This window comes from Prionailurus bengalensis, chromosome C1 (genome assembly GCF_016509475.1).
Source record: "Prionailurus bengalensis isolate Pbe53 chromosome C1, Fcat_Pben_1.1_paternal_pri, whole genome shotgun sequence".
In the NCBI taxonomy this organism is placed as follows: domain Eukaryota; kingdom Metazoa; phylum Chordata; class Mammalia; order Carnivora; family Felidae; genus Prionailurus; species Prionailurus bengalensis.
This window is the reverse complement of record NC_057345.1, coordinates 216290358-216311735: the sequence shown is the minus strand read 5'-3', so window position 1 is coordinate 216311735 and position 21378 is coordinate 216290358. Positions and strand designations below refer to the sequence as shown.

The following is a 21378-nucleotide window of genomic DNA, read 5'->3' as shown; positions in this document are numbered from 1 at the left end:
TGTTTTTTATTGTGGGGTGGATTTTTCTAGGCCATGTTTATACTGAGAGGGTGGCTCTTTTCAGGTTTCTAGCATTTTGCTGAAGTCTGTCTATGTGGTATAATTAAAAAATACATATTTATATTCTGTCTTTGCCCCAGGTTCCTGGAATAGAGCTTGAAATTTCCTGAGTGTAGGCTTGTCTTTTGTTATTCGTAATGAACCCCTTTCAACCATATCCGAGTTCATGCTAATGGGGTGACTCTTGGTGGGAACCTAGATACCTTTGAAATGAGGGCTGATCAGCAGCAGAACCAACCACATGCTTAGAGGGTTGGTGTTTTTAGCCCCAGTCCCTGACCTGGGGAGGGGCTGGTGATTGAATTCAGTCCATCGGTAATGCCTGCATACTGAAACTTTGATTAAAATTCTGAAGCAAGGAGACTAAGGGAGCTTGTGGGCTGGTGAACACATCCATGTGCAGGGAGGGTGCCCACCCCGACTCTACAGGGACAGAGGTTCCTGCTGTACTCAGGACCCTTCCTGACCTCACCCTGTCCACAGGGTGTATAAGTTCCTGAGTTCTGTGAGCTATTCCAGGAAATTCTCAAACCTGAAGTGGGGGTTGTAGGAACCCTAGAATTTGTAATCAGCCAGGCAAAAGCACAGGTGGCCTGGACCCTGCGCAGGACCCCATTTGTGGCTGTTGTCTGAAGTGGGGACAGTCCTGTGGGACTGAGTGAAGTTAGTATCAGAACTGGATTGAATTGTAGGACACCCAGATGGTGTCAGAGAACTGCAAAACTGGTTGTTTGGAAAACCAGTCATTCAACTCCATACTTTTGGAGGTCTTGAGGCTTTGCCTGCCAAACCATGTCCTGTATGAGCATCAAAGTGGCAGCTGCATCAGCCAGGTTGGATGGCTGGAGGCCTCAGCTCTGGATCTCCTCCCTGGATTCCCGTTTCACTTTTTCCCTCAGGATTTCCCTGATACTCTCTTGCTAATTCAGTGTGTGTTTTAAAAAGATGCCTTTGCTTTTTATTGTTGAGTTTACTTTATCCAGCATTTTTAGTAATTGGTAAAGATGATTATACTTAATGTACCATAGTGTTTTACTCTTTCTGTATTTTGGTCTTGTGTTAATTGTTTAGGTCTATTTGTATTTATGGTTTTAAGTCAAATTAAAATGCTTTTGCAAGCATTTTGTACCAAAAATCCAATAAAAAAAAAAATACCTTATTTTGATATGTTCCCAAATAACTTCATAGAATGGGGTGAAAACTTAAGACGACTGGGAAATAGAAGGGAGCCTGAAGCTGAGCTTGCTAGTGATTCGCACACAACCTGTCAAGATTTGTAGGGTGCAGCTGGGGTAGTGCTTACTGGGAGAATGTCAGAACCTGCCGAGCGTGTGTTGTGCTGGAGGCTTATCTCATAATTCCATTTGCAGATGATGATCGAGAGATTAAGTAGCTTATTCAGGATTATTCAACCAGAACTGGAATTCAGAGCCAGGTCTGCCTGATTCCAAAGTATATATAAGTTATTACGATGCTGTTACTATCCCTTCTCCCTCTTGAAACTTACGTGGCACAAACATTTCTCTTTTGTTAATTACCTTTTAAGGGAGTAATGATAGAAACCTTTTTATTGTTTTCCTTTCTAGGAGGAAAAAAAGTAAACCAGATCTCCAGAATAAAGAGGAGATTGACGATGATCCATTGATAATTCTAAAAACAATCTTACTACAGGTAGAGTTTATATTTTCGTGTGTGTGTATTACAGACATGCACATAGGTACATGAAATTCCATTGATAGAACTGATTCTGGTACTGTTGACAGTCTTTTTCCTTTGGGACATTCTCTGTGTCTATTTTTATAATTTTTTTATTGGAGACTTTCTGGTTATAAAAAATTCATATTTGTGGTAGAAAATTTGAGAGAAAAAATACTAGGAAATATATCAAGATAATAAAAATATAAATCAAATATCCAGTTATTGTGAATACTTTGATGTGTATTTTTTACATTCTGCTTTTTGTCTGTGTTTATGCATATATATATTGGGATTGGGTTATGGGGTTTTTTGGTACTACTGTCCTTTTGAATGGAATTGGGATTCACTTTACATATTGTTTTGGAATTTGCTATTTTCCCACGTTATCCTTCCTAATGCCTTGTAATACCTGAAGTTATGTCCTCTTTTTCATTCCTAATACTGATACACTGATAATACCTCAAGTATGTGACTTTCAGCGTTTGCGTAGTGCTGTGTTGTGAAGGTGGTAGGTCTCCTTTTACGTATTTATTCATTCCTGTGAACAGTTTTTCTTAATTCTTTACCACGGACCTAGTCTGAGTCCTTTAACTGCATTGGTCTGTGGCCACTGTATTAGTTTGCTAGAGCTGCCGTAGCAGAATACCACAGATTGGGTGGCTTAAACAACAGAAATTTATTTTCTCACAGCTCTGGAGGCTGGAAGTCCAAGATCAAGGTGCCGGCAGGTTTGTTTCCTCCCGAGGCCTCTCTTCTTGGCTTGCAGATGGCTGCCTTCTCGCTGTGTCTTCACATGGCCTCTCCTCTGTGCATGTGCATCCCCAGTGTCTCTGTGTGTCCATTATTTCTCCTTCTTATAAGGACACCAGTCAGATTGGACTAGGACGCACCCTAATGACCTCATTTTTAACTTAATCACTTCTTTAAAGGTCCTGTCCAAATATAGTCATAGTTGAAATCTTGAAGGTTCAGGAGTCAATGTAAGAATGTGGGGGTGGGGAGGGGGTACATTTCAGCCCCAAACAGTCACTTCCTATTCCCTTTTAGAACTGGTTTATATCTGGAAACATTCAGAAAACATATTGATAATCCTTTTTTGCACTTAAATATCTCTTACAAACATCCCATAAAATATCAGGAATTTACCAAACCTCAGAATACTCTTTGGATATTGGCTCCTTAAATGTCTAAACTTTGGCACAGGAAAGCGCAATTCAGGTTTTCTAAACTGAGGCTTAATCTACTTGTAAAAAACTTTTTTTATTTTGAAGTAGTTATGGTTAATCCACTTCCGTGTTCAGCTGTCATAGGCACATTTAATTAGATATAATCCTATTGGCCCCTTTGAACTTGTAAATGTTACATTTACATCTCATCAGATTTTCCTAAATGATCTTGTGTTTCTTTCACAAGGAGGAGAGTAATCTGATTCCTGTTGATCAGCTGGGCCAGAAACTCTTGAAAAAGATAGGAATATCTTGGAACAAGAAGTACAGAAAACAGTATGGACCACTGCGAAAGGTAATACATGACATCTGTATAGGAGGTCCCATCCCGGGAAATTTTACTATGATCGCTTTGCAAAGGAAATTTGAATTAGGTGAAAATAAAATCACTTTTTTTATTTAATGGTTAAAATTCAGTTAAGTTACTTATTAAGTTATCAAATCAAATAATTTATAGAATCAAGAAGTAAGCAGAAAAAGAAGGGCTTTTAATACAACAGCATCATCACAAGTGCCCTCCTTAATGCCCGTCACCCATTTAGCCCATCCCCCACACAACACCCCCTCCAGCAACCCTCAGTTTGTTCTCTGTAGGTAAGATTCTCATGGTTTGCCTCTTTCTCTGTTTTCATCTTATTTTATTTTTCCTTCCCTTTCCCTATGTTCATCTGTTTTGTTTTCTTAAATTCCACGTATGAGTGAAATCATACAATATTTGTCTTTCTCTGACTGACTTATTTCACTTAGCCTAATATACTTCAGTTCCATCCACGTCGTTGCAAATGACAAGATTTCATTCTTTTTGATGGCTCAGTAGTATTGCTCTGTGTGTGTGTGTGTGTGTGTGTGTGTGTGTGTGTGGGTGCGTGTGCGTGTGTGTGTGTGTGTGTTTACACCACATCTTTTTTATCCATTGATCAGTCAGTTGACATTTGGGCTCTTTCTGCAGTTTGGCTTTTGTTGATAGTAGTGCTATAAACATTGGGGTGCACGTGCCCCTTTGATTCAGTATTTTTCTTATCCTTTGGATAAATACCTAGTAATGCAAATGCTGGGTCATAGGTTAGTTCTATTTATAATTTTTTGAGGAACCTTCATACTGTTTTCCAGAGTGGCTGCACCAGTTTGCATTCCCACTGACAGTGTAGGAGGGTTCCCCTTTCTCTGCATCTTTGCCGATGTCTATTGTCTCCTGAGTTATTCATTTTATTTTTTTTTTTTTTAATTTTTTTTTTTCAACGTTTATTTATTTTTGGGACAGAGAGAGACAGAGCATGAACGGGGGAGGGGCAGAGAGAGAGGGAGACACAGAATCGGAAACAGGCTCCAGGCTCCGAGCCGTCAGCCCAGAGCCCGACGCGGGGCTCGAACTCCCGGACCGCGAGATCGTGACCTGGCTGAAGTCGGACGCTTAACCGACTGCGCCACCCAGGCGCCCCCTGAGTTATTCATTTTAGTCATTCTGACAGGTGTGAGGTGGTATCTCATTGTGATTTTGATTTGTGTTTCCCTGATGATGAGTGATGTTGAGCATTTTTCATGTGTCTGTTAGCCATTTGTAGGTCTTCTTTGGAGAAATGTCTATTCATGTCTTCTGCCCATTTCTTAACTGAATTATTTGTTTTGGGGGTGTTGAGTTTGGTAATTTGTTTATAGGTTTTGGATACTAACCCTTTATCAGATTTGCAAATATCTTCTCCCATTCTGTGGATTGACTTTTAGTTTTGTTGATTATTTCCTTTGCTGTGCAGAGGCTTTTTATCTTGAGGAAGTCCCAAGAGCTCATTTTTGCATTTGTTTCCCTTGCCCCCGGAGATGTGTCTAGTTAAAAGTTGCTATAGCCAAGGTCAAAGAGATTGCTGCCTGTGTTCTCTAGGATTTTGATGGTTTCCTCCTCTCACATTTAGGTCTTTCATCCATTTTGACTTTATTTTTTGTGTATTGTGTAAGAAGGGGTCCAGTTTCATTCTTCTGCGTGTCGCCGTCCAGTTTTCCCAACACTGTTTGTTGAAGAGACTTTTTTCCATTACGTATTCTTTCCCACTTTATCAAAGATTAGCTGACAACATAGTTGTGGGTCCATTTCTGGGTTCCCTTTTCTGTTCCATTGGTCTATGTGTCTGTTTTTGTGCCAATACCATTATGCCTTGATGATTACATCTTTGTAATACAGTTGGAAGTCCAGAATTGTGATGCCTCCAGCTTTCGTTTTCTTTTTCAACATTACTTTGGCTATTCGGGATCTTTTGTGGTACCATACAAATTTTAGGATTGTGTGTTCTAGCTCTGAGAAGAATGCTCGTTCTATTTTGATCGGGATTGCGTTGAAGGTGTAGATTGCTTTGGGTACTATCAACATTTTAACAATATTTGTTTTTCCAGTCCATGAGCACGGGATGTTTTTCCATTTCTTTGTGTCTTCAATTTCTTTCGTAAGTGTTGTAAACTTTTCAGAGTACATATCTTCTACCTCTTTGGTTAGGTTTATTCCTAGGTATCTTATGGTTTTTGGTGCAGTTGTAAATGGGATTGATTCCTTGATTTCTCCTGCTGCTGCTTCATTATTGGTGTACAGAAATGCAACAGATTTCTGTACATTGATTTTATATCCTTGCAACCTTGCTGAATTAGTTCTAGCAGTGAAGTTCTTGGTGAAGTCTTTCAGGTTTTCCACATAGAGTATCCTGTCATCTGTGAAGAGTGAAAGTTTGACTTCTTCCTTGACAATTTGGATGCCTTTTATTTCTTTTTGTTGTCTGATTGCTGAGGCTAGGACTTCCAGTGCTATGTTGAACAACAATGGTGAGAGTAGACGTCCTGTTGTGTTCCTGAACTTAGGGGAAAAGCTCTCAGTTTTTCCCCATTGAGGATGATACGGGTCTGTTGTGTATGGCCTTTTATGATGTTGAGGTATGTTCCTTCTGTCCCAGTTTTCTTGAGGGTTTTTATCAAGAATGGATGCTCTATTTTGTCAGATGATTTTTCTGCATTTATCGAGAGGATCATCAAATTCTGATCCGCATTTATCGAGAGAATATCAAATTCTCATATGAATTTAGTGCCATTGTATTACCTGTAAAGTTTCTGATTCTGTGGATAGCCTCTGTTCTTTTCTAGTCTTGGTTGCTTTTGGTCTCTCTTTCCCTGTCTAAGGGTCCCCTTTAATAATTCTTGCAGAGCTGGTTTAGTGTTCACAAACTCCTTTAGTTTTTGCTTGTCTTGGAGGCTCTTTATCTCTCCTTCTATTCTGAATGACAGCCTTGCTGGATAAAGGATTCTTGACTGCATATTTTTCCCATTTAGCACATTGAATATTTCCTGCCACTCCCTTCTGGCCTGTCAGGTTTCTGTGGACAGGTCTGCTAACCTTATGTGTCTGCTCTTGTAGGTTAAGGACGTTGTGTTCCTAACTGCTTTCAGAATTCTCTCTTTATCTTTGTGTTTTGCAAGTGTTACTGTGGTATGTCTTGATGTTGACCTGTTTTTTGCTGATTTTTTTTTTTAAACGTTTATTCATCTTTGAGAGACAGAGAGAGAGAGCAGGGAAGGGGTAGAGAGAGGGAGACACAGAATCCAAAGCAGACTCCAGGCTCTGAGGTGTCAGCACAGAGCCCAACGCGGAGCTTGAACTCAAAAACTGTGAGATCATGACCTGAGCCCAAGTCGGACGCTCAACGCCCAAGTCGGACGCTCAACCGACTGAGCCACCCAGGTGCTCTGAGTTTTTTTGCTGATTTTTGAGGGGAGCTCTCTGTGCCTCTTGGACTTTGAATGCCTGTTTCCTTCCTCAGATTAGGGAAGTTCTCAGCTATAATTTGTTCAAATAAACCTCTGTCCCTTTTTCCTGCTCTTCTTCTTTTTTTTTTTTTTTAATTTTTTTTTCAACGTTTATTTATTTTTGGGACAGAGAGAGACAGAGCATGAACGGGGGAGGGGCAGAGAGAGAGGGAGACACAGAATCGAAAACAGGCTCCAGGCTCTGAGCCATCAGCCCAGAGCCTGACGCGGGGCTCGAACTCATGGACCGCGAGATCGTGACCTGGCTGAAGTCGGACGCTTAACCGACTGCGCCACCCAGGCGCCCCAACCTGCTCTTCTTCTGGAACTCCTATGATACGGATATTATTGCACTTTATGGATTGCTGAATTCCCCAAGTCTGTATTTGTGATGCAGTGGTTTTATTTCCCTCTTCTTTTCAGCTTCATATTTCCATAGTTTTATCTTCTGTGTCACCTATTCGTTCCCCTGCTGCTTTGATCTTCCTTGTGAATACATCCAGTCAGTTTTGCATCTCAGTTAGCATTTTTTATTTCAGCCTGATTTTTAGGTCTCTTATCTCTGCAGCAGGGGTTTCTCTGGTGTCTTCTATGCTTTTTCAAGCCCAGCTGGTATTATTATGACTGTTGTTCTAAATTCTTGTTCAGATATATTGTTTATATCTTTTGTGAGCAAATTCCTGGCTGTGGTTTCTTCTTGATACTTCTTTTGGGGAGAATTCCTCCACCTTGCCATTTTGTCTAGGTTTCTGTTTTTTGCATGTTACGAAAGCTTACATGTCCTGCTCCTGAGAGTAATGCTATGTTAAGAAGGTCACGTCCAGGCTGCCCAGGCCTAGCGCTTCAGGAAGCACTCTGGTGTATGCTGTGTGCACTCTGCTTTGTGATTTGGCTGCTCTTTCCCCCAGGTCAGTCCTACACAGAGTTCATCCTTGCTTGCAGTGGGGAGCATTTGGACCTTTAACTGGGTGTGCTTTGATTTGTTTGTTAAAATAAGACTGATTTTTTTTAAAAGCCTGATTCAAAAAAGGAAAAGGAACAAAAAAAACAAACAAAAAACTGTAAGCCTAGTTCCAGAAAAAAGAAGGAAAGGGGGAAAAAAATAAAAAGCCTGATCCAGACAACAAGAAAAGGAAACGAAAAAACAAATGAACAAATAACTATAAGCCTGATTCAAAAAAAAAAAACAAAAAAAAAACCTGGTCCTATTTCCCCCAGAACTGAAGGTGATGCTTCAGAGCACTTTATGTTCCATAGACTTGGTGCATGTGGGGCTGGGGGGCGTGCTGGTCCTCTGGGGGAGAGTCTTGCCGTGCTGGCTCACAGTCAGACCTGCCCTAGTAAAGCTGCACCTGCAGGGGCACCTAGGCACCTAGGTGGCTCAGTCAGTTGAGTCTCCGACTTTGGCTCAGGTCATGATCTCATGGTTTCAGAGTTCAAGACCCACATCAGGCTCACTGCTGGCCGTTCAGAGCCCGCTTCAGATTTTCTGTCCCCCTCTCTCTGCCCCTCCCCCACTTGCGCTGGTTCTCTCTCTCTCTCTCTCAAAAATAAAACATTAAAAAAAAAAAAAAAAAAGATGCACCTGTAGGGGACAGGGTATGTGGTTTGGTGTAAGCAGTTCCACCTTCCGCTGGTGGGGGCGCTGTGCTGGCCTTGCTGGTGGGCGGAGAAAGATGGTGTCACCTTGCTCTCTTCCCCAGAGAGGAGAGGGGAACTCACATCTGCCACTGTTCAGGGAGTCCTCACAGACCAGGGAACAATCTCCCCTTCTGTGTCCCAGGTTTCTGTCAGATCCCTGCTCTCAACCCTTCTGTGCCCAGGCCGTCAACACACAGCCTTTGGTTTATCTCTTGTGGTTATCTTTGGCACGCAGCTAGGATTCAGAACTCCGTATTTTAAAGGACCCTGCACACGCCGGATCCACTCCCCTCCAGGGAGCCTCGCATTCTTGCAGCGCTGCGCCTGGTGCCGGCCTGTCCCAGAAAAGCAGTCGCATGACCGAGCAGGTGCCTGGAGTTTATGGTGAAACACAGCAAAAAGCTGTGGCCAGGCTATCCACCCTCTGTTTGCACCTTTGTCCCCTGGTGCTGAACGGCTGCTCAAAGGCGCCAGCCAGGTCTTTTGTCCTTGAAGAGGCAATATATTCTCTTCCTAATGCACTCCAGGAAATGGAACGTTCTCTCCCAGTGTAACCTGGGGCATCCCCACACTCCACTGTCCTCTCCCAGGCCTTTGCCCTCCTCCTCCCCAGGAGCACAGCTGCCCACCGAGATCAACTCCTGTGAATGCTGTAGACTTTGATAACCTCCAACCTTGAGTTCCACTCTGCAGAAACTGGTGATATAGTCCATTCCTCCTGATTCCCCAGTCACTGGGTTTGGAGGAGTGCTTTTCTTGCATGAACCCCATGAGGTCTCTCTAACCCCTCTCCCTTTCCTCTCCGCAAAAAGGGCTTCCTCCCTTCCATGCACCACAGCTCTTCTGTCCCCTAATTCATGTCACTGCACCTGCCACATTTTCTCCCTCAAGATGCGCAGAATGTTCTCTTAATCTTCTGATTGATTTTCTAGGTGTGAATTCAGAATAATTTGATGTTGATCTAGCTGTTTTTGAGGAACAACGCAAGGCCAGGTTCCCCCTACTACTCCACCATCTTAACTCCCGCCCCCCACCCCAGGTTTTCCTTGAAAACAATTGGGTAAGGGCCCCTGGGTGGCTTAATTAAGCTTCCAACCTCTGCTTAGGTCATGATCTCATGGTTCATGGGTTTGAGCCCCATGTCGGGCTCTGTGCTGACAGCTCAGAGGCTGGAGGCTGCTTCAGGTCTGTGTTTCCTTCTTTCTGACCCACCCCCCCCCCCCAACTTGTGCTCTGTCTCTCTCCCTCTCTCAAAGATAAATATTAAAAAATTTTAAAACAAAAAACAAAAAAATAATTGGGTCAGTGTCTCGGTATTTTACTCTTGAGTATGATATTAGTTGTGCAGATTTTTAAAATATATAAATACCCTGGGGCACCTGGGTGGCTCAGTCGGTTGGGCGTCTGCCTTCAGCTCAGGTCATGATCTCATAGTTCGTGAGTTCAAGCCCCACATTGGGTTCTGCTTTGCGCACAGAGCGCCCTTTAGATCTTCTCTCCCCCTCTCCCTCTCCCCTTTCCTCCCTCCCTCCCTCCCTCCCTCCCTTTTCCCCTCTCTCTCTCTGTTGAAAATAAACAGAATACTTAAAAATATAAATACCTTTTGTAATTTTGAGGGAGTTAGCTTTTAATTCATAGTTGACTGATCATTTCATCTTGAGTAGAGGTTGGATTTTATCAAATGTTGACTCAGTTTTGTGGGGTTTTTTTGTCTTGTACACCTTTTTTTCTGTTAATGTGATGAATTCCATTGATTGACCTTTTTAATGTTAAACAAATCTTATATTTCTGAGAATAATCCCACTTGGTCATGATACTCTCTATATTGCTGTCTTCATTTAGCTCATATTCAGGATTTTCGTGTCTGCATTTATGAGAGATACGAGTCTTGATTTTCTTTTTTTGTAAAGTCTTTGTCAGATTTTAGTATCAAGGTTATATAGGACTCAGAAGTTGGAAAATACTCCTTTTTTTATATTTTTGGAGGAATTCTCTCAGATTGATAATTTTTTTCTTAAATGTTTGATGAAGCTATTGAGACCTGAAATTGTATTTTATTTAATTCCAGTGTAAGTAACATACGGTGTTAATATTAGTTTCAGCTGTGCAATATAGTGATTCAACAGTTCCCTGTATTCTCAGTGTTCATCATAAGTACATTCTTAATCCCCTTCACCTGTTTCACCCATCCCCCCAGCCACCTCCCCTCTGGTAACCACCAGTTTGTTCACTCTCATTAAGAGTCTGTTTCTTGGGGCGCCTGGGTGGCGCAGTCGGTTAAGCATCCGACTTCGGCCAGGTCACGATCTCGCGGTCTGGGAGTTCGAGCCCCGCGTCGGGCTCTGGGCTGATGGCTCAGAGCCTGGAGCCTGTTTCCGATTCTGTGTCTCCCTCTCTCTCTGCCCCTCGCCCGTTCATGCTCTGTCTCTCTCTGTCCCAAAAATAAATAAACGTTGAAAAAAAAAAAATTAAAAAAAAAAGAGTCTGTTTCTTGGTTTGTCTCTTTTTTTCCTTTGCTCATTTATTCTGTTGTTTGTTTTGTTTTGTTTCTTCAATTCCACATGAGTGAAATCATACGGTTTTTGTCTTTGACTGACTGACTTCACCTAGCATAATAGCCTCTAGCTCCATCCATGTTGTTGCAAAGGCAAGATTTCATTTGAATAATGTTCCGTTGTATATAAGTACCACATCTTTATCCATTCATCTATTAATGGAGACACTTGGCTGCTACCATAGTTTGGCTCTTGTAAATAACACTGCAGTAAATACAGGGGTGCCTATATCCCTTTGAATTAGTGTTTTCTTATTCTTTGGGTAAATACCCAGTAGTGTGATTACTGGATCATGGGGTAGTTCTGGTTTTAACTTTGTGAAGAACCTCCATGCTGTCTTCCACAGTGGCTGTGCCAGTTTGAGCTCCCACCAACAGTTTACGAGGATTCCTTTTTCTCCACATCCTCGCCAACACTTGAGATTTTGATTTTAGCCATTCTGACAGGTACGAGGTGATATCTCACTGTGGTTTTGATTTGCATTTCCCTGATGATGAGTGATGTTAAGCATCTTTTCATGCATCTATTGGCCATTTGTATGTTTTTGGAGAAATGTCTGTTCATGTCTTCTGTCCATTTTTAATTGGATTATTTGGTGGGGTTTTTTGGTGTTTGCATTATATAGTTTTTTAATATATTTTGGATATTAACCCTTTATCAGAGATATGTCAGTTGCAAATATCTTCTCCCATTCGGTAGGTTGTCTTTTAGTTTTGTTGGTTTTCTTTGCTGTGCAGAAGCCTTTTATTTTGATGTAGCCCCAATAGTTGATTTTTGCTTTTGTTTCCCTTGCCTCAGGAGACATACCTAGAAGGATGTTGTTACAACCAGTGTCAGAGAAATTACTGCCTGTGCTCTTTTCTACGATTTTTATGATTTCAGGTCTTACATTTAGGTCCTTAATCCATTTTATTTTTGTGTATGGTGTAAGAAAGTGGTCTTTTTCCCATTGCATATTCTTGCCTCCTTTGTCAAAGATTAATTGGCCATATAATTGTGGTTTTACATCTGGGCTTTCTGTTCTGTTGAGACCTGAAATTTTTTTGGAGTAAGGTTTTTTAATTATAGTTTAAATTTGTTTTATTGTAGAGTTCTTTAGATTTTCTCTTCTTGCATTATTTTGGAAAATTTTGTTGTTTAAGGAGTTTGTTCCTTTATCTGTGATGTCAAATTTATTAGCATAAAATTATTCACAATATTTTGTGTTTTCTGTAGTGTCTATAGAACCTGAAGTTGTTTCCTTTTTTTCATTCCTAATATTAGTAATTTGCATTTTCTCACTTTTTTCCATCAGTCTTGCTTGGGGTTTATCAGGTTTATTAAACTTTTTCAAAAACTTTTGCCTCTTTTGATTTTCTCTATGGATCATCTCTTCTATTTCATTGATTTCTGCTCTTGTTTTTAATTATTTCCTTCCTTTTTCCTCTGGGATTTAATTTGATCAACTTTTTTCTAGTTTCCTGGGTTGGTATCTGAGTTGCTTTTAACCTTCCTTTTTTAAAATGTTTGTTTACTTATTTATTTTGAGAGAGTGAGTGAGTATGAGCAGGGGAGGGGCAGAGAGAGAGAGAGAGAGAGAGAGAATCCCAAGCAGGATCTGCACTGCCAGCATAGAACATGGAGCACAACTTGGGGCTCAAACCCATGAACCCATGAGAGTATGACCCAAGCCGAAATCAAGAGTTGGACACTCAACCGACTGAGCCACCCAGGTGCCCTTAAACCTTCCTTTTAATAGATGCTTTTAAAGCTGTCAATTTCCTTCTCAGCACTAATTTAGCTGCAGCCAAATCTGACATGTTTTCATTATCATTCTGTTCAAAATATTTTGTAATCTCCCTTGTGGTGTGTGTGTGTGTGTGTGTGTGTGTGTGTGTGTGTGTGTAAATGTGTTACTTAATTTCCAGATATTTGGGGATTTCTTTTTATCTTTTTGTTATATCCATAAATTGATTTCTAGTTAATTCCATTGTACTCTTGAGAACATGCTCTCCCTGATTTTAATTCTTTTGAATTTATTGAGATTTGTTCCACACCTCAGAATATGGTCTGTGTTGCTGAATATTCAGAATTTACCATAAAAGTTATTTTCTGCAGTTGCTGGGTATATTTTGTAAATGTCAACTGTGTCACATCGGTTGATAGTGTTCTGTTTTCTTCTCTGTCCTTACTAATTTTTCTGTCTTTTGGTTGTGTCTTTTGGTTTAAATATCCAGCTACAGTGGTGGATGTCTCCCTCCCCCTTTTACTTTGGACAGCTTGACTTCATGTACCCTGAAGTGATACCATTAGGTGCATACACATTTTGGATTTTTATGGCCTCCTGACATACAGTGCCCTCCTTTATGTCTGCTAATATTCCTTGCTTTGAAATTTACCTTGTCTAGTATTGATGTAACCTTGCAAGCTTTTTTATATAAGTGTGTCTCTTGCAGTGTGAAGTTGGCTCTTTTTTATTTGGGATAATTGTGATTTTTAAGTAATCTCTCCTTTTATTTAAAGCATAATTTGTTAGCATAAAGTTGTTTGAAATATTACCGTGTTACCTTCTTACTGTCCATAGGATCAGATGTTCCCTGGTTCATTTCTGATCTTGATAATTTGGGTGTTTCGGCTTTCTCTTTCATCAGTCTTGCTAGGGGTTCATCACATCTATTAAACTCTTTAAGAAAGTAACTTTGTATGTGTTGATTCTTCTATGCTGTTTGTTTTCTATCAGATAATAGTTTGATAAGTTTCTTTTAATTAGAATGTGTAGTCCATTTGGTTTTAATGCATTAATATGGTTGAGTTTGAATTTACCATCGAGGTATTTGGTTTTTATTTGCCACCTGTTTTTTGCTCCTTCTTACTTACCTTTTAGATTAATCAGGTGATTTTTAGTGTTTCATCTTTATCTCCTCTGTTGGCTAATAGCTGTATTTCTGTAGTTTTTTTTATTCTAGGGATCATATTATACGTAAGTCCGTATTACCAATTACAGATTCATGGCACACCACTTCATGAACAGTGTAACATGCTCACAGTGGTGTAATTGCATTTCTGCTGTTGTCTTATGTTTTACCATTACAGGTAAACTCCACTCTACGTTATTTATTTTTATTATTATTAAATTTTGCTTTAAACACTCAGGCAGCTTTTTTTTTAATGTTTATTTTTTTGAGAAAGAGACAGAGCACGAATGGGGGAGGGGCAGAGAGCGAGGGAGATGCAGAATCTGAAGCAAGTTCCAGGCTCTGAGCTATCAGCACAGAGCCCGAGGTGGGACTCAAACTCAAGCACTGTGAGATCGAGACCTGAGCTGAAGTTGGAGGCCTAAGTGACTGAGCCACCCAGGCTCCCCAAGCAACTCTTTAAAAAACTGAATGAAAAAATCGTGTTTTATGCTTATCCATTCTGGTGTTCACTGGTTCTTGCACATTCAGCCGTGCATCTGGTATCACTGCCCTGGAATGTAATAGAACTTCAAGTCTTTTGAGAATGTCCCTCTTCGAGTCTTGGTGAAAATATTCTCGGCTCGTTTGATTGAAATTGTTATTTTGTCTTCAGTTTTTTTAAGGGATATTTTTGCAGGATATAAAATTCTGGTTTTATAGGTTTTGGTTTTTGTTTTTTCCTTTCAGTACCTTAAAGATGACACTCCATTATGTTTTGGCTTCCATTATTTTGGTTCCGTGACTTGAACGTAATGTGTCCTTTTCTCTGCCAGCTTTTAAGATTTTTTTTCTCTTTCTTTGATTTTTAGCAGTTTATTTATTTATTTATTTTTTGTTATTTTTAAGATTTATTTTGAGAGAGACAAAGTGTGAGTTGGAGAGGGGCAGAGAGAGACAAGGGAGAGAAAATCCCAAGCAGGCTTCACACTGTCAGGGCAGTGTTTTATGGCTAAGCTGAAACCAAGAGTTGGTTACCGACTGGGCTCCCCAGGCCCCCCATGGTTTTAGCAGTTTAACAATAATGTGTCTCAGTATGGTATTCTTTGTGTTAATTGCTTTGTATTTGCTAAGTTTTTTGTATCTGTAACTTAAAGTCTTTCTTCAGTTTTGGCCACTGTCTTCTTAATTTATCGTCTGCCCCATTATCTCTCTTCTCCTTCTGGGACTACAGTTACATATGTATTAGAACATTCTGGATTTCCTCACAGATGTTAGATAACTGGGTTTTTTTTTTTTCTTTTTCTGAAAATTTTTACCTCTCCTTCAATTTGGATAATTTACATTGCTTCATCTTCAAGGTCATTGGTTCTCCTGCTATATCTAGTCTTCCATTAAGCCCAGCTAGTGAACTTTTTGTTTAGATACTGTATTTTTCAGCTTTAGAATTTGCACTTAGCTATAATGGAGAGTGTCCGTTTCTCCACTGAAACTCCCTATCTGAACCCACTCTGTTCATCCTTTCTTATACATTAAATACATTTTTGAAAGTCTAATTGGCTTTATTAAGCTATATAAATTAAGTATTTGTAATAATTTCTCGGTATCATAATGTCTGGATCGTTTCTGGGTCTATTTCCATTAACTTTTTTTTTCTCTTGTGAATTGACCATGTCATCTCTTGATTATGAAAAACACTGTCCTGTTTGCATGTCATTTAATCTTATATTGCCTATGGGTGCTGTTCTCTAAAGAGTTTCACAGTATGTCATACCAGGCTGTTAAATTACCTTTGAATCGTCTTGATCCTCTGGTAGCTTCATTTTACAGTTTGTAGGGTGGGCCTATTGCAGTGTTGCTATTAGTCCTGAGACACGCCTGGTCCTCCCTCTTAAGACAGAGGTTGCCAGAATATGGCCACTGCCTGTTTGTGTACAGCCCTGAGCTAAGAACTCTCTTTGCATTTTTAAATGGTTATTTATTTTAAAAAGCTATATAGGTGCCTACATAATGTCCTCAAGTTTGCCTCTTAAGTTCACAAAGCCTAAGGTGTTTACTGTCCAACCTTTTACAAGTTTGCCAGCCCCCAACCTAAGGCATGGCCCTTCTAGGATTTCAGTGGAAAGCCCGAGATGTTTGTCATACTCCTCTAACTTGCCAGGACTTTAGTTTCACGTTCTTCTATCCAGCAGCAGGATGCTAAAGTCTCTGCTCAGATAGAATCTGCCAGCTGTTGCTTCCTGTGGGGTTTTGTGCATCTTGGATTGTGCATTTACTGTTCAGGAGTCAGCCAAGGATTCTAGGGGGATTTGGAGTAGATTTGAGGCTCCTTTATACGGCTCTTTCACTTTCTAGCCTCTCTGGCATGTTCAAATTCTGTTTCCTTGGCTCAGTAAGACTCCTGCCCTTTGCTTGAACCCCTCTACTGCTACAAACTGGGAAGCAGTGGGTTAATGTAAAACTCATCGAGTTCGCTTCCCTTTGAAGGATTATGTCCCCTGTTTTATGCCTGTTTTTGGTTACTCTCCAAACATTTGTTTTCATTATTTTGTCTAGAGTTTATCATTTCTTATCAGGAAAGTTAGTCCAATAAAAGTTCTCTGCTGTTACTGGGACCAGATTGTGCCAAGTTTGAGGCTTAAAAGAATTAATCCTCAATTATTAAACAAAGAAAAAAATGGCTAACCAGAAAGTTCATGACTCAAAGTTTTCAAACTGTTATTTGATTGTACCTAAACAAATTAGCTACAAAACTATTTTACTCTCTTTTATACGCAGTGTTAACAATACTGTCTGGGTCATATACTCATTCCCTTCTGTTGGTGGTACCATCCTACTTTGATGAGAGAGTTGGCATTGCTGCACGTTCATTCTTTCCAAGTGGAAAATGAGAGAGTCACCTTTCCATATTGACTGATGGACTAAGCAGATGTTGTGCATACCTCCCAGGTGGTTTCCTGCATAAAGTAACTTTGTGCTGTGAGGCAAGAAGATGCAAGGCCACACAGCGATCAGGGAGTGAGAAGGGACAAGAGTAGGGCTGAAAGAGGGGATAGGCAACAAGGAAAGAATGGTTTTTTCTTTCTAACCCTTGAGCGAGAACTTGATTAATAGTTCTTAGGATTAAGACTCAAGCCTTCTGTGCTTTGATTTCCTGAGCTAACCTGTCAGCTTCCTGGACAGACAACATTCAATTTAGTCCATGTTAAATGACAATTTCAGCTTATGATTATTACTGTATTCCTTTATTACTCAGAGTTTGTCTGAGTCACTAGTTTTGAAATTCTCTTCTGTAACGTTTCACTGTTGTGATTGCCTTTGTTTTATGCTCTGTTTATACTCTGTTTGAAACATCTCAAAAGTGTTTGTTCTGCCTAATCTATTTTAGTAAAGTACTTTTCAAAACTAGTGTTATTGAGGTATAATTAAAGTATTTTTTGGCTTGTGGCACGGCAGCTTTCTCCCTTGATGTGACTATTAGACTGTTTAAAGGAGAGCACTCTGATTGTTATTAAATGTCTCATCAGGACTCAAACGGATTTTTTTTTTCCCTTCTTAGCTGGGTAGGCCAAAAATAAAGGTGAAGTTCAAATATTTAGTCACAGAAAGGAAGATGTAGTTTTTTACTTAAAAAAAATTTTTTTTATTAACCTTAGTATTTGTTTTTTGTCTCTCTGTAGTTCTTACAGCTTCATTCTCAGATATTTCTGCTCAGTTCAGATGAAAGTACAGTTAGTCTCTTGAAGAATGGTTCTCTCCAGGCTGAGTCCGATTTCCAAAAGAAGGATCAACACCTTTTCCAGATGCATACTTCAGAATCCCCAGGATTAAATGACAGGAACTCCTGTCCCCACTGGTTTGATATAAATGATTCCAAAGTCCGACCAATCAAGGAAAAAGATATTGAACAGCAGTTTCAGGGTAAAGAAAGTGCCTACATGTTGTTTTATCGGAAATCCCAGTTGCAGAGACCCCCTGAAGGTATGGAAAGAAAAATGTTCTATTTGTTTAAGTTGATGACGTTAGGTGATAAATATTTAATGCTGTTTGAATTTTTACCCTTTTAAAAGAAAGTTCACTCTTGGGCACCTGGGTGGCTCATCGGTTAAGCATCTGACTCTTGGTTTCAGCTCAGGTCATAATCTCACGGTTTCGTGAGTACGAGTCCCACATGGGCTCTGCAATGACAGCGAGGAGGGATTCTCCCTCTCCCTCTCTCTCTGCCCCTCCCCCATTCGTGCCGTCTCTGTCTCTCAAAATAAATCAATACACTTAAAAAGTTGACTCTTGGAACATTTTTAAATATTTTCAAGATTAACAGGAGGAAACACATTATGCAAAAGATATCTAACAGTCATTTTATAATTATATATTTCTATTTATTTTTTCTCCTTTAATAATATGAGGCCATAGTTAGTATTTCAAAATCGGGTGCTTGGATCACATAATGGGTTCTTGTTGTGTGGACCGACTTGCTTGTGATTGCCCTATGCTTAGGCTTGGCTGTGTCGTTTGGCCATGTGTTTGTTGCCTTTGAGTTGTAAGGGGCCCTAGTCTTGTTTTCATATGTCCCCTTTTACTTCTTTTTTCCTTTCCCTCAAGATAATTAATGTAGTCTCTGAGCAATTGAAGTATCTTCAAAACATTCTTTGTTAAACCTTCTAAGACAGCTCATAAGACAGGGAGGTTAAACACTGAGACCCACAGTGATACATTATTTTAAAGTGTTTATTTGGGGGGGTGGGCAGAGAGAGAGAGAATCTAGTGCTCTGTCAACATAGGGCCTGACGTGGGGCTCAGTCCCACAAACCGGCAGATTGTGACCTGAGCCAAAATCAAGAGCTGGACACTTAACCGACTGAGCCACCCAGGCACCCCCACAGTGATACATTTTTAATTGAAAGCACTAACATGAATCAAAGTGTGTAGACTTCGGTCACTTCCCAAAGTCCACTCAAAAGTAAAAATCCTAACCAGGGAAGTTCCTTGGATTGAGGCACATCTGTGGTTGCAAATGAGGACACTGTTCTTAGAGAATGAAAATAGTAATCGTTTTTATAAAGAACAAGAAGAGAGCAGTTACTAATTTGCACATGAGTCAAAGGAAATAAAATTTCTGGATCTAAAACTGTTACACAGTTATTCTGTTTAACCAGAAATTCTAGGCTTTATTTTTTTGAAGGGGGAAAAAATACAGTAATGGTTCTGATAAAAATACTGTGAAGGCAAAATTCAAAGTTTTAGAAATATATATTAACAACAAAAAAGAACGTGTTCAGATGGAGTATTTCTTTTTCCCCAAATTGAATTTTAGTATGTGTATGATTTGACTAGGTACTAAATGATAGTTTTCTAGTTAGTTTATGAATTGAATAAAGATCTGGCTGAAATCTTAATGGACTTCTGGGGGGAATAAAGGAATGGAACATGGCAAAATGATTCTAAATTCACCTGGAGAGGTGAGTTAATGGAAACTGACGCAGGACCTACTGAAGGGAATTTACTCCATCAGTAAAAACCTGTTTGTAAAAGCTCCAGCAGTTCAGACAGCACAGTGCTTAATGTGGAGAGGTGGGCAGATCACTGGAGTAGAGCTAGCCCAGATACCCGTCCAGGGTTTTTAAGGTTTTAACCCGTGGTAAGGTAACTTTTCAGCTAAATGGGAGGAAAGGGAAATCACTCAAGAAATAGAGCTGGAAGTAAGCTACTAATCACTTGAATTAGCAGTCAGTGTAATCAAGTGACTGTTTTCGTCGCTTGAATGAAATTCGAGTTCCTTTAATGTTTTTGTTAAAAGGGAACCTTAAAATGTATAAGCATATTTTCTTTTTCTTTCTTTAATTTTTTCAGTGCTCATTTATTTTTGAGAAAGCAATAGAGTGCAAGTGGGGGAGGGGCACAGAGAGAGAGAGAGAGAGAGAGAGAGAGAAAGAGACAGAACCCAAAGCAGCCTCCACGCTCTGGGCTGTCTGCACTGAGCCTGATGTGGGGCTTGAACTTGTGAAATGTGAGATCCTGACCTGAGCTGAAGTCGGTCGCTTAACTGACTGAGCTACCCAGGCGCCTCATATATTTTCTGATCTTAAGGTAGAGAAGACCTTTCTAAGCTTAAAAGGAAAAAAAGAAAATTTAAGGAAAAATGTTACAAACATTTAATAATCTAAAAGGCAAATGACAAGCCCTGTGGGAAACAGGAAAATATATGACATTTATTTCCAGTCTGCAGAGTGCTCTCGTGTATATTCCATTGTGCTTAATAGAAAATTGGGAAAAGGATATAAATAAGCAAATGTACAAAAGAAGAAAGAAGAGCAACCAATAAAGTGAAGGAAAAAAAAATTCAGCCTAACTCATACTCAAAAAACAGGCATTGAAACGGCAGTGAGATGCCACTTTTTTCCTGCCAAGTAAAATGTTTCTGCTAATCTTGTTCTCCATAGTTGGCACTTCGTCTGGTTAGGTATATAAAGTAGTATAACCGATTAGGTTATGTGTATTTAAAAACCTTCAACCAGTAATTCTACAAGTTGGTCTTGAAATAATCAGAGTTGTGTATAAATATTGATGTTCAAAGATGTCAGAGATGTTCGTTACTCCCATTATCTTATAATAATGACTAGAAATCACCCCAATGTCTAACAGAAAAGATTGGTAAGATTAATTCTGCTATTTATAGAATGGACTACTGTGCAATCATTTAAAACTTTGGAGAAACACAAATGTGAAATGAAAAAGCATGTAACAGATTTGTTAAATACAGTGCCAGTCACTTTAAATAAGCGTGTGTATGTGCGCACATGCGTGTGTGCACGTACAGACACGTTGCGCAGGTACATAGAAGAGAGACCAGAAGTATATTTAATAAATTTTAGGAGTATCTCTTGGGAATGGGATTACAGGTAATATCTATTTCTTTTATATTGGAAAAATACTTTCCAGAATTTTTGCAGTGACCAGTTACTACATTTGTTATCAGGGAGAAAATAGTGGGTGTTCTTTTTTAAAAGTGTATTTAAAGAGAATCAAAAAATGGACTGCTTCTATTAGCTTGGCTTAAAGAGCCATGTATCTTTCATTTGTCGTAATGTTTTCGTTTTTCAGATGGGAGAGCTTAGATCCATGAGAGGTTCGTGTTCACAGAGATAGTTAGTACAAGCTTTCCTAGCTCCCAGCACTTTCTACTTTTCTCTGCTGCCAGGTGTCCAGCAACGAGAGTTCGTGTAGTCAGCCCAAGTTAATGACGTTTTTTTCACAGCTCGAGCCAATCCAAGGTACGGGGTTCCAGGTCATTTGCTGAATGAAATGGATGCGGCCAACATTGAACTGCAAAGAAAAAGGTGAGTTTGACCTACTTTTAGAGTTCGAGTGGTTTTTCTGGAGAATGAGGATCTAATTTAGGTCTTAAGTATTCAATCAGAAAAATTAAAAAGGAAAAAAAAAGTCAATTAATGCCAGTGTCTGTGTAGCTGCTGAATTTTTATAGTGAGAGTATCTTCTGCTTTGAAATGATCCTTCTCTGTGACAGCGAATGCAATCATGTCACACGAA

At 39.8% G+C, this 21378-nt stretch overlaps 1 protein-coding gene across 3 annotated transcripts in view; it reads left to right on the top strand.

The window, feature by feature from the left end:
• USP40 (ubiquitin specific peptidase 40) overlaps positions 1-21378 on the top strand; it is an 87826-nt gene that overhangs the window by 19380 nt on the left and 47068 nt on the right. Inside the window, exons 11-14 of one of the 3 annotated variants that reach the window (XM_043578213.1) lie at positions 1650-1731; positions 3172-3279; positions 17511-17811; positions 21086-21167. In XM_043578213.1, the coding sequence (XP_043434148.1) occupies positions 1650-1731; positions 3172-3279; positions 17511-17811; positions 21086-21167 (573 nt within the window). Of the gene's footprint in view, positions 1-1646; positions 1732-3171; positions 3280-9631; positions 9638-17510; positions 17812-21085; positions 21168-21378 lie in introns of those variants that run through there. The other 2 variants (XM_043578209.1, XM_043578210.1) reach the window with 2 other exon arrangements.